Source organism: Vollenhovia emeryi, unplaced genomic scaffold, assembly GCF_000949405.1.
Source record: "Vollenhovia emeryi isolate VEMERY1.0 unplaced genomic scaffold, V.emery_V1.0 DF939129.1, whole genome shotgun sequence".
Taxonomy (NCBI): Eukaryota; Metazoa; Arthropoda; class Insecta; order Hymenoptera; family Formicidae; genus Vollenhovia; species Vollenhovia emeryi.
The window spans coordinates 2733922-2747712 of record NW_011967237.1 but is presented as its reverse complement, the minus strand read 5'-3'; the positions used below and the strand labels follow the sequence as shown (position 1 = coordinate 2747712).

Here is a 13791-nt window from a genome sequence, read left to right as displayed (position 1 = left end):
CTCAAATGTTCAACTATTTATACTCAGATTCCTGGGATGTAAATACATCTAACGGAGGTTATTAAACTCGGGAATAATGAGTTTCAAATAATCAAATATTCAGAGCAATCTAACGTTTTGATTAGTAAATGTCTCGACTGTTATGTCGAAATGACGAAATGGCTCCGTTAACGTTCGAATTAATTGTACACGCAACTCCTATTAGCAATTTATGCAAATAAGCGCCGCTTATTGATGATTGGTGAGCGGCAGGTACTGAATGCCTGGGTAGATTGAAAAAAAAAACTGGCCCAAGTCTGCCATCGACAGGTGCTCAATCAGACTATCACGCTATAGCTTTTCAATAAGAACGCTCGCTCTGGAATGTAATACTCGCCCACGTACAGTGTTCTACCATCAGATTACTAAACTTTAATCGTAGCTGACGTATACCCTCGCTCACAAAGTTCTACGCGATCAAAGATTACTTTTTCAATGTTTGTCCATAATACAAAAAAAAATCGACTCGACAATAGATAATAAATTCAATTGTATCGAGTGAATACGCATTGTCGAACGTACGTTTTGGGAAATGTTCCATTCGAGTTTCCTTCCATTTATTAACGACGACAAAAAATTTAGAGAAAAAAAACGCCGTGACATTTAAATTACTTCTTCCCAGATAGGTTATTCAACTTTCTTCTAACGCAACAAAATATCATTTACCATAAATTAACGAAGGCGCCAAACTTTCATGAAGAAGTTATGGCTAACAATTATCATAATATAATTGAAATGACCTCCCGAAAGTTTTCTGTAGATGAAGAGGAAGAAGTTAATAACAAGTTATTAATTTCGCTTCTATCATAATGTCGTAAAATTGACATTCTTATAATTAAAACTCTTACCGTTAATCTTCTCCTGCTGATAATTTCGAGTTTACTAAAACTCGTTTCTGATAACTTAAAGAAGAGGGGAGGGGGGAGAGAGCGAGAGAGAGAATTTTTCTCTGTGTTTGATTGACTTGTAAATTTCATGCTTTTCTTGTTTACTTAGCTATTTCGCGCTAGCTGCATTTTCTCATTATAAATAATACTTGGCGAGATTGTCAAACGCGATTTATTCATTACAATGTTTAAAAAAAGACAAAGGAATCAATTTCAAATCAACAAAGAAACAGAATATTGCTAAATAGTCGCGCATTATAAATACATCCTGCTCGTGTAAACGTGCAGCAACATCGTGAAATAGAAAAGAAAAATGTAAATTGAAAAGTTAATTGTCTTGAAAGCGATTATTTTGCGATACCTCGAGTCGTGCTTTTAGCACATTTCCAGTGTAATCGGCAAGAGGTAAAAAGCAATTATTATCGTGAATGCGTTCTTTGAGGCGGCTCTTATAAGAGTTCCACGCTAGAAGAAAAAGAGTGCGGCCTCAGATCTCAGGAGGATAATGCATCAGCGACGAGTGCGACGCGGGCGGCGCGAGAAGAAGCGCGCGAGCGAGACAGTAGAAACCAGCCACCGGGGCCAGACCGCGGGCTAGTAGTCAGTCGGCGGTCGGAGTCCGCGCGCGACGGATCGTGGGGTGATACTCTTGTACTACTCGCTCACTCGGTCGGCGGCGGCGCGATTGACTCCGCGCCACGATTGACTCCGCGCGCCCGCGAGACAGAAGCACGTGCGTGCGTGCGTGCATTCGTGGGTGCGTGCGTAATGGCCCCGTGTGCTGCGGCAGTGAAAAGTGCGAGTTTCTCCGCGTGAACGCGCGTGTCCTCAGTGCCCGAGCATTTTCGTAGCGGACGGCGAGAATCAGGAATACGCGAATCTCTCGTCCGAACCGGCAATACTCGCGTATGTATCCGTGCGGGGATCGCGTTGCAATTATTGGAGCACGCGTCGCGTACGAGGAAGGCACGCTGCTGGCGGCGGTGGCGGTGATCTGGACCGATGCAGTTCGGCGGTCCACGCGACAAAAATATCCGCGAAAAATCTCGGCAGCTCGCCAAGCGACCTCAACAGCCCGCTGTCGCGCTGCACGTCTGCGTAGCTTTGATAAGATAATCCGAGGATGAGCTTCGGGGTGCGACACGTTGACAGCCGCGGCGAGAGCATTTACATGACATTTCGCTCTCGCCACCGCGCGAAAGGCGGGGTCCCGAAAAACCGCGGATTTTCCGGAACGGTAACTGCGAGTTTCTCTTGAATGTCGAATCGGCGTACGTGCCAAGGAACGTAATAAACGCGTCCTCGACGCGTCCCCGTCGTATTGGAGGTTCCTTCTTACCGGGACGACAAATTTTGCGCAAGCACGACGGCATAAAGGCGTCTCCGCGTCTGGCGTTTATAGAGCTCCCGAGATTCCTCGGAAATTATACTGCGCCCGAATGCAGATCGCGGCTGGAGATACGGAGTGAAAGCACACGAATGCACGGCTATTCTTGGGGAACGCTCGCGACAGAAGCTGCGCCCCCCGCGTTCGTAACAAAAAGAGTCACACACGACAGCCGCTGAAAGGGAATACGTGCGCGTAGAAAGGAAACGTCAAGTATTCTAGGCACGCGTGTATGACAACGAAAACTCGTTCGGCTGATCATTCCCCACCTTCGTTCTTCGAAATTTTCTCAATTGAATAAGCCGTATGTTTCGAACGTGACACGTGTCGAGCCCTTTCCGAGCTAAAATATTTATGTATCGGTTTAATTCAATCAATCAATGAATGTTCCTCGACGTGGCGATGGCGATATCGCGATATTAAAGGGCGCGCTCTACACATCTCATTTCTGTCGATGATAATACTCGCATGTTTTATTAAATGGCTACGTGTCAGTTGTCTGACAAATTCTTTAATACTTGGCTCTTTTTACACATGAATATGTAAATTTGTCCGTTTTCGCAGTTCATACAAAACAATAAATTCCGACACTGCTTGCGATATGTAAAAATTTTATATATAAAATTAGCAATTATAAATACTGCTGCGTATCTACATTCATTCGCGGGAAGCCAACCTTCATGAATAAATAAATTAGTGGAAGCTTAACGGCAGAGAACAATGAAAACAGCGCGCTACATTTGACGTGACATTGCTTTTTCGTCTAAACTGAACGAATCCCGTTGCAAGATTTGTTTAAAACACGCCGATTATTTTTCTGCTGTTGCCTCCGAGCGCAAGTAAAAGCTAGAAAACAGCAACGGACAAATAGCAAACCTGCAAGAACGAGTCGATGGATATTTCGTTGGAAAAAAAATACTGCTGCTTCTAAAAATACACACCAAACACAACTGAAAGTTGCACGAGAGAAAGACTCTTTTTTTTCTATTTGCTTCGTATTGATTCGTTAATCTCTCGAATTCTCGAAATTCTCTCAATTACAAACGTTATGAGTAATAGCAGAATAATGGGAAGTGGCAAGGATTATCGCGTGTGATTTTAGATACAATTTTAGAAAATGTCACACGTGACACCTTGGCCGTGATTTATAGTGCGATCCCATGCGATATTCCAAGAATAGAGAACTGGTCGAATTACCGCGCGGATCGACGGCATTGCGATAAAATTCGGAAACGTGTAGACGGGACTCGTTTCTGCCAAATGGCTCTTCGCGATCATGCATATTCAGCTGCGCGCGGGAGGAAAAAAAGGACGGCGAGCTCAGAACCAGGGACACGGAATTCTTCGCAATATGAAGATCTAACGCGAAATTTAGAAAACGCCGGGTTGGTGACTTTTATTCCGCATTTCCCATGAATATGAAAGCTTTTGTGATAATTTAGTTTTATTATATGCTGTTAAAAAATTGATAAATGCGAACTTGTGTCAGTACATAGCTGCTCTCTTTTTATATTTTACCTTGACAACTACGTTGCGCGATATATTTTCTCGAAATTATCTTGACGTTATATACACGAGTCACAAAATATTTCGCCCTTCCCGTTTATCGTCGGACAATTTCATGTAGAAAATTGCCGGGAATATAGGAGAATTTTCCTATAATTAAGAATACAAAAATTCTTGATGAAATGGCTTTGATAAAAAGAAGATTTAAGTAATCGATCTAACAGCATTAGATAAAGCCCCGGCGAGAAAGGGAGAAGCTTTGCACTCGTGATACTTTGTGGTGCGAAACGGCGCCGCCGTGCCGCTGAATGTCTCGCGATTTTTACAATCCGCTCTGTTGATGCTGCGGCGCGAGCTAAACGACCGTTTTTATTCTCTTCTGTGGAGAAAAAGTGGTGCTACGTCGAGGGAGAGGACGAGACTGAAAGGGCGTGAACGTAGGGGATCCCCCCGAGGGATAGCGCTGTTCACGTAAAACGCATGTTCGCATTTTAATCCGGTGAAATTACGAACGACGCGATATACCGCGTTGCTTCCTCGCAATTCGCTAAACCAGTAAACCGCCTCTAACTCACCAAGTTGCGTCGGCACGATCGTCATCTTTTTTTAATTTTTCTTTCCCTTTTTTCTATCACGGTAAGTTACGACAGTAACTAGGTTATTATCATTATTCGCGGAGTTTCCACTATTCGCGGATTATACAACTCGCGTGTTATTACAGCGCGGGCTCTTGCGTCTACGTGCGCGCGCGAATCGACGCCTCGACTGTACTATTTGCTTACCTAGAATATTACGGATACGGGATATTATATATAGGTTTATCCCGCCACTAGTTGCACGACATAACATACTCTTACAGCTTATCGTCGAGTAGATCATATTAATCCGTGTATTTCCAGCGTAGATTATGCCTGGATCTACGGTATTCAGGATTAGAATAACTATAAAACAAATTTGGTGGCGGGGCCAATGCGAGCCAGACGCAGGTAATCGTGCAAAAACGTCCAATGCGGAACTTTTTGTTGAACTTATAAATTAATCGTCAAACATTTCGACTCATTTTCGGGTCGTCCGCGAGGCTAAGATCAAAGAATTCTAAAAGGTGTTACGTAAAATTAATAAATAAAAAAAAATAGATAAAACTTAAAACTTAGATTGACTAGCAATGATCAAGATTCTAATCGACCACAATTGGCGATGTGTTTTTAACACAGAAAATTTATTGCGAGAAATATTACCTCAGCCAGGGTTTGAACCTGGACCTGGACCTCCCTGCACTCTAGGCGGGCGTCTCACCAATTCGACCACCGAGGCATATGATAATATTTGTCGCAATAACAGTATAGATGTTGTCTACGCGTATAGTTTCGACTTGTGAACTGCGCACCGATACGGGTTGTCGGTTGTACACAGCACTATCAAAACGCGATTTTTAAGCATTCCCGTTCCCTTCCCTCCCACTTGGACACCATTATTCGGTCTAGGTGTATTATTAACATCAAGATTATTAGATTAACTAGCATTAGGAATAATAAGAATGAGACCTACAGGGACAAATATGCTCGACGCCTAAATACAGTACTGTCATCGACATGTTCACATGTTCACATGATTCTCCAAATGGTGAGCGCCATAAAGAGAGAGGGAAAAATATAAATTTAACATAATAAAGGAACAGAGTGAGTGTCGTTATAAAATGTACGTTAGGAATTAAAAGATTAAAAAATTATAAAACATTTTCCACGCGATGCTTCAGTAATCGTCACAAATTTACATTACTGCGCGGACAAAAACGATGTTGTGTCAACAAGATCAGTGTAATTGAAATAAACGTCAGATTAATAATTGTCTTAATAATCTAGGTATTTAGTTCGCTGCTTAAAATTAAAATCCATCGCAAACACAACTGAGCGAATTATTTATGTTCGTGGCAGCCCGCGAGACGTTAACGTTTGATGCGAGCAACTTGATTTTTTAATTCAACGGCACTTTTTTTCCGTGTCTAAATCGAAAAAGAAAAGGAGCCGATGGTATGCAAATTTTTACGCGTCTCGAGATACTTTTCCGAAATCGCGAACATCGTTAATCACGAGAGACATTTCTCGCAACTGGGTGGATGACGGCAATAGAATAACTTGCGAGAAGAGAGAAGTTCTTATCGGTTTTCCAATTTTACCGTCGTCGCTTCAGTTCTTCAGAATGCAATTGTCGCGAAAATCCATGACGATTGACGGTGCGGTGTGGGCACACACTCACGCAGAGGCACAATACACGCGGAATTGCGCAGGTTCGCACACACACATACGCATGTTCTCCTTAGCTGGCCTTGTATTACGTTTCGTCTCCGTTCTAACTTCTGTCAGCGACCGGGAACGACCGCGTTCCCGTTGCATTCACCGCGCCGATACTATCTGGCAAGTGTCAAGTTGTATTTCACTTGTAAATGATTTTTTTTTCCACGAGTTCTATCTCCCGGCACCTCGCCCGCCCGCGTCCGTCCGTTTCATCACCCCGCTGCCTCTAGCAAACGCATCTCTAAAATATTTATGTGCACAGATATCGGGCGCTTCGAGCGCGCGCGGCCCAATCGCAGTCACCGCGCGCGGCAGTGCCGCGGGTCGATTAATATCGGGCCACCTGGCCAAATCGCATGCGGATCGGTCGAAAAGTGGGAGGGAAAAAAAATTCTGTCATTTCGAAAACGCGCGCCCGAGGCGTTTCACACAATCGCATACGGCCGCGAACCACCTCGCTGTGAATTCCCACGAATTTCAGAGAGATCGCGTCGCCGTGGGAAATTAATCGGGCGCGAGTGTGTGCGGCTCGATCGACGGAAAGTGGCTGTTCTTCGAGTGCCGAAACTCTCCCGGGTCCGGCGCGAGTGAGCCGACAGTGGTACCGGAAGCGTCGAGGGTGCAGCCGGAGGAAGCGGAGAGGCTCCGTGCGTGAGCGGACGAAACCCGGCAGAGCGGCGCGTACGCCCACGTGGAAGCCCGGCAGAACGTTAAATGAATGTTGTTACGGCGGACGTTGGCGATCGCGACGGGAAAATCGAGGGGCAAGGAAAATCACGGCAGGATCGCTCGATTTAAATTCATAGATGTGCGAGCGAACGGGCCCACAATGGTGGCTCGGCTCCCGCAACAAGTTCTGCTGCTACTCGTGCTCGGTGAGTAAGAAACACCCGCGGGTATTCCAGCGGAAATATTGTCACGAGATAATCGTGCTTTCTTTCAGCGATATTGAGTCTCAGCAGGAGTGTAAAACAGGTGTTGATAATACACATGTTAGATTTAGAACAAACTTGTTAAATATCGAAAGGTAAAAAAAACGTTTTTTCGCAACGACGTAATTACAAGACGTCAACTATATCGTATATCCGTCAAGAGAATATGAATTTAATTTCGAAAACTTGGAAAATCTACATCATTCTGCAATTTGTAAAGAGAAAGTCGATCGACATTTTGATAACAATTTCTGGAATACCTGTACTTGTTCATTTTCATCTTATTATTGTCTTTAATGGATTCAATTTTAAGTTATTAATACGTTTAAAAATAGCACAATTCTTTTGGGAAGAGCTTATTAATATACGGACATCCCGTCAAGTCGGACGCATATCTTACAAAAATTCATTGTTCTTCGAAATTTCATTTACGCCACCTTCAGAATAAGAGGCTCGTATATCCTTTATATTTAGGCACCAGCCAAGTTAACTGGCCATGTGTACACAGGCGTGTAGGATAAACGTGTACAGCGCCAGCTGATTTAACGCTTTCGCCGGTTTCTTTTTTTCTTGGACGCCCAGCACGAACTCGCTTCGTATCAAGTTTCGGTGTTGCGACACTTGGGAGGTTTGTCTGATTAAGAACGTGAACGAAATGCAAAAGTAGAAAGTCTCCAATTTTTCATGTAGTTCCGTAGTTCTTTTTACATGAATAATAATTCTCCGCCTCTCACAGTCGAAGAATTGTAAATTCCTAACGTTAAAACGATCATTACTCACGAATTGAAACAAAAAACTTGCATCTTTATCAGATGCGCGAACTCAGTGTGATTTAGTTTTTGTGTAGAACTTGCAACATTGAATGCAAAAAAATAACTTGCAGAGAATGAAATTTTATAAAACGTTGAAATAATTTCTGCAAATGATATTTAGGTAATTGCGAAAGTAAGTGATGTTACGCGAACAATTATCCGAACAAAACCGACAAGCCAGAATGATAAAAAAGAAAGAATTTTACGTGACATGTCACTTGATCGGAGCTACTTTTACGCGCGCTTTCATCGAGTCGTATAAAAACGAATGGAATTTTCATGTGCACAAAACGCAAATGTATTCCCGAGGCGTCTTATTCTGTTTTTATCCATCGTGCTATTGGCAATTTGCTTCGCCATAGAAAAGAACTATGTCGTTGCGCAATACGGTGAATCTACCGGGCGAGAACTTTTTGCTCGATCCAGATCCAGATCCAGTATGGACTTAAGATGGTACGTTCGGCTAATCCGCCTTAAAGGCGGGATAGCGGGGCGAGAAGTGGAAGTTTAATTAAGTCAGATTACAGGGACCGAAATGAATAAAGTTTCATCAAAGAGGATCACTCGAAAGACACTTCGTTACGGAAAAGATTCGTCTCGACTAAAGTAAGATCGAACGTTACGGCAGCGAATAAATAAGACGCAAGATCACCTGTACATACCATATTATGTGCGTGCAACAATTGCGGCCGTTGATTTTTATTCTGAAAGCAGCAAGGTTAGGTAATTGGTAGATAATTAATAACGCGATTGTTTTTAATTAAAATTAAGCTTATTGATTTTACCCCAACGTAGTCGGATCAATTCGAGTGATTAAGTAAACGTAAATAAATCGCGCGAGAATTAAGTAAATCAAACGTCCTACTGCTTTTTCAATTAAATACGTTTGTTAGAACAATTTTGCTACATCACACAACAGGCACTCAAATGCCAATTGTATTTCCCTTTTTGCAATTACATCCCGTTTTCAGGTAGAAAATACAAAACTTGAGTGTAATTTCGACAAATGTGACAATACGTTTTGGTCTATATGTTAAAAAATTCCGTCCAATTTCACGAATCGGTTCGCACAGTTGTTCATGCACGTACGGCATTTTTTTCTCGCGGTAGATCGATAACATCGGGCGAACGCCGATAGAAAGCTCTTCTCGTTGATCACGTACTGCGTCAGATACTACCAGTTGCATCGTTAATTCACAGAGATACGCTCGACGAACATACCGCAATTTCCCGGCACGGTTATAGATAGCGATCGACTTTGTCCGATTTAGAGATTTTCTTACCACTTAGCGGGACCAAATCAAATAATACAGTTGCATATTATTCGCCTGATTCGTCTCAAAGCAATCAAACGCTCTGTGACGCCGATCGAAAGTGGTCGTTATATGACCAATAATTCAATCCAAATACGAGCATGCATCGAAATTGGAACGTGGAAACTGCTCACGAGCATGAACGATGTTCATTGATAACGGGAATTGCAAACGTAATAATCCAAAATTAAAGGCGAAATTTACGAGCTCTACCCGTTGGTTCGCTAACATTGACATAATTTTTATACTCTCTGGAAAAAATATTCGCATTTTCATTATTTGTGTTACTCCAAGCTTTTTGATTTTTCCATGCGAAAGAAAATCCCTGCCAATTTCCGGAAGTATATTTTCTCTTGTAGAAGTAAAAAATTTTCCACGATAGAAATTAAATCGAGAACTAATGCAAATTCGTAGAAAAAAAAAAGTAAAACTTTTCGACGAGGAGAAACGAGACAGATCGCACTTGGCGTCGGTGTTCTTTCAGTACGTTCTATCGGACTGTTTACGGGGGCGCAACGAAAACATTGATGAGCTCTTTGTTGATCACGGGTATCGTTGCTACGCGATACAGGCTGCATCACTGATTCGCAGCTAACATTCAATTGCAGCTTACTACGCCACTCTTGCAATTTCAATCGAGCGATTAACATTGCGCGCGTCTGCTATGGTAATTGAACGTCGCTTAACGTGTGTTATACATTTTAAAGGCGCACAAATAATAAGCATCGTGCACAAAACAAAACCATTGCTTTTCCCCGGTTGGTTCCTGATAGGCATAAAAGCGCAGATCAACAAACGACGTGTTGTATTCGATTGTCCATTAAAGTGATTGGCGTGCATCGCATCGCATCGAATCGCAGATTGCACTTTACTATACTGTGCATTGCCAATGGCGATGTTACAACGAGATTCTCGTCAGGCCATGTAACGTTTGTCGATCGCACTCGTATCAATTTCGACAAGTATTCGATAAATTTCGCAGTCTTGCGCTATTTCGTGTATCAAGGTCGAAATTATTTCTAATTAATTACATCGTATATAATTTGTTTAGGTGAATTAAATCTTTGTCTCCTCCGTTTATTGAATAATCTACGAATATTGTGATTATTCTTGAATGCCGAAACTGCCAGAGCGTAATACTGTTATACAAACAATAGCGTATTCTGTGTTAATAGACACAGAAAATAACGTATAAAGAAAAAATTATAGAAAAATATATTGCAATTGTATAAAGGATTTTAAGAGATTAAATTCTTAGAGAAATCAGCGTACAGAGCGCCAGAATTTCTGGTTCGATGACACATTCATGGTAAATATTTGCAATCGCAAACCTTTCTCTTGTGGTTCTGTGTAAACACATTACGCACGGTTTTGTTTCGTTTTACTATTTCCATTCGGAAAAGAAAATACGATATGAAGTCTCACAGGGTATAGAAAACGTAAAAGTGAGTCCTCGCTTCGTAAAGGGAAAAGCGTTCAATTTACATTCACAAACAACAAGAAAAGCTTGATACATCTATCATCGTATTCAAATTTTTCTTTCGTCTCTCGCGTCCCCTTCCACGAAAACAGGCATAACTTGCAAAGTTTGCTCTATGTGTGTATTTCTTTAGTTGACAGATTAACAAAATGTTTTTCTTGCGCCTTCATCACTTCTGAACGACTCTCAAATTTCTGAAAATAATATATTCCCAGCATCATCAATCTCAATTTCTATGTCGCCCAATATAATTTCAATCTTCACACTGCCACGTAACTTGCTGTTTTTTTTTCTTACGTAAAATCTTCAATCTAATTTTCATGTCTGACGTTTTGGTAAATTACATATTGAAAGATTAATTTTGAATTAAGAGTAAAACTGTTATGAGCCGTGACAAGCAGAAAGTGATCAAGCAAATAATGAATAGTAAGGTTAATTAATAATATAATATTTTCATCAATGTCAAAACAAAACTTGAGCGATCTAATTGTTTCATACACATATACGAATAAATGGCACGAAATTTTTGCCATTATATATATCACATGATTTATAGACATTAATGACATGTAACACGATTAATTGTTGTTTGAATCATTTACCATTTCATTTATTAGCAACACAATCGAAAAATTACAGATAGATGAGAAATGTTACATTGAAAAGGAATCGCGAAATCACTAATTAAAAAAAGATATTCAGAAATTGCATTTCTCAATATCAGAAATAATCGGATTAAAAGAAATATATAATAGCTGAATTTCATGATTCTATTTTCATTAAAGATAAATGGATCTATAAAATAACAAGAAAACCGATATTAATTAAAAGTTAAGTTGCGTAATAAGCCAGAATTCCCAACAGTGAAAAGTACTCTTCCTTAAATTCACTTGACTGCGAGAATAAAATTTCTCGGAGAATTGAAACGATCGTATGTGGAGCTATTATGTGAGATCGTTCCCGTTTTAAATTACAAAACTTCTTGAATATTACATAGTGTCTCGTATTTGATCTTCGCAATGTTACCCACGTTTAAGTAAATATATCACAAATGACATAGTAGTGAAAGGGGAGGAGAGAGAGAGAGAGAGAGAGACAAACTTTGAAAATATTTGTACCAAATGAAAGACATAATTAACATAATCTACATGGATAAAATTTTCTCTTATCCTGAGCATCATGTGATCGTGATTTTGAAGATTTTTTTATGAGAGTTTTTGAAATTTTTACCATACATTTTACTAATAAGATGTATACTAAGTATAATTACTAGTAAAATGTATGATAAAATTTCAAGAAACTCGCATTAAATTCTTCGAAATGCCACGTTGCCCCACGATTACATAATTTTCAGGATAAACTTTAAAAGAAAATTCTCTCATTGTAATAATCATTTTCTAATTATTGTGCATTAGATATCAACCGTATATTTATTGATAATTATGGCAATCCCATACTTATATCAGTTTATATAAGAGAAAAAATTATCTTTTAAAATAAGCTATTTTAATATCCAGGACTAGATAATACTAAAACATTTTCGTTAAATAAAAATTATCTGTGATACGAGCACCCTTCATTTCCTATCGAGAATAAAAAGATTAATACCGTTGTGTCAAAAGAAGAGATCACACAATAATGGAATCGTAGTAGATTTTTAATAAAGTTATAAAGAATTATTGCATTTAACATTGCTGTATATTATAAATTATTATTCTTGCAATAAAATTCGATATTTTAATTTTATAAAAAAATAACTTCAGGCATGAAGTCTCTGACACATATGTAATTTATTCGTTACAAGTACAACGCAATTAAAGTAATGAAAAATCGTAAAATATATCTATTAAAAATTAAACTGCATTGCGACGAGCGGAAACAAAACTGTTATAAAATTTTCATTTTATAACTTTTTTCTTTCGTCAACATCAAATGTTATGCAATTAATTAAGTAATAGGATATAGGTGTTTTTGCGTTTATTCTGTACTTCCTGACCGATTTATTCTAACAGAAATCATTTTAGCTACTCTCTCGTTCGTGCAGATTTTTTATCAATTCGTGCTTTAATCATAATTTATAATAACACAGTAAAGGAAAATACAAATTCCTCCATCACGGACAAAAATTATGTTTTGCCCCTCCACGTTTCCAAGAAGTTTCTAATTAACCACGATGCGCTGTCAATATTCGTCGATGAAGCAGTGCCTACGCGACATTATAACAGATGACTAAAGTTTCTGGCTGATATCTCTACGTGCGCGTGACAAGAATCGAGAGCGAGTTATAAAACGAGTAATCCGATCGAGCATCGACCGTGTTTGCATGATTGTAGATGCCACATAAATATATATCTGTTCGATATGCATCGCATTCAGATGCACCGCAGCATTCGCGAGATTCTCGGATGTACTATCAGATCAATTTGTAAGTTTTCGAAGGGACGTTTCATGCTTTGCATCGCGGATCAGAGATGTGTGGCAAAATAGACGTGCATAAGTAATCGCGATCCACTTGAGGAAAGGAAGAATCAGTGCTGGAGCATAGTATTAAAAGACTTGAGTCGCAAACTGAAAACCGACGCTTCTATTTTAAATACTATTGAACGTTTTAATTAATCAAGTTTCAAAGGGCGTTAAATAGAGTTTTTAATTAATTAATTAAAACTTTTGACAATAAAACTGTAAGATAGTTGTGCAATTTAAGATTATTGGAAGGCTTTTGAGAAGTTCCATGTGTTCGTGTAGTAACCCACCAGTGCGAATAATAAAGGGCGAAGGATATTTCCAGAACACGCGATCCAACAATTTCCATCTTTCGCATATACCACGATGCCCTCCGAGAAAACCGGTCTTTTCTGCAACGTCGGCGGCAGATAAAATCCGCACGATTAATAGGCGTCCGCCGTCTTTTTGTTCGGCATGCGGGTTATCATTCCTGTGCGCGAATTGTTCCACCCGGGCTCGATGGTCCGAATTCTGGCACGCCGACAGATCGTCGGTGATATATAAGTTATTCGTGATCGCTCGTGGCCCGGAATGTCCCGCGATGGGGTCCGTTTCGCCCGCTGTGCGAACAGCGGAATAGTAACCGGCAATGACCGTGACTAGGGAGGTTAGTAGCTTTGCGCGGAAAAATGAGAC

General features: G+C 40.3%; 1 protein-coding gene across 2 annotated transcripts in view; it reads left to right on the top strand.

The window, feature by feature from the left end:
- Positions 1 to 1510: 1510 nt before the first annotated feature.
- LOC105568481 overlaps positions 1511 to 13791 on the top strand; it is a 131504-nt gene continuing 119223 nt past the window's right edge. The window contains exons 1-2 of one of the 2 annotated variants that reach the window (XM_012024186.1): positions 1511 to 1832; positions 6595 to 6988. In XM_012024186.1, the coding sequence (XP_011879576.1) occupies positions 6832 to 6988 (157 nt within the window). In that variant the 5' untranslated portion in view covers positions 1511 to 1832; positions 6595 to 6831. Of the gene's footprint in view, positions 1833 to 6541; positions 6989 to 13791 lie in introns of those variants that run through there. The other variant, XM_012024185.1, reaches the window with a different exon arrangement.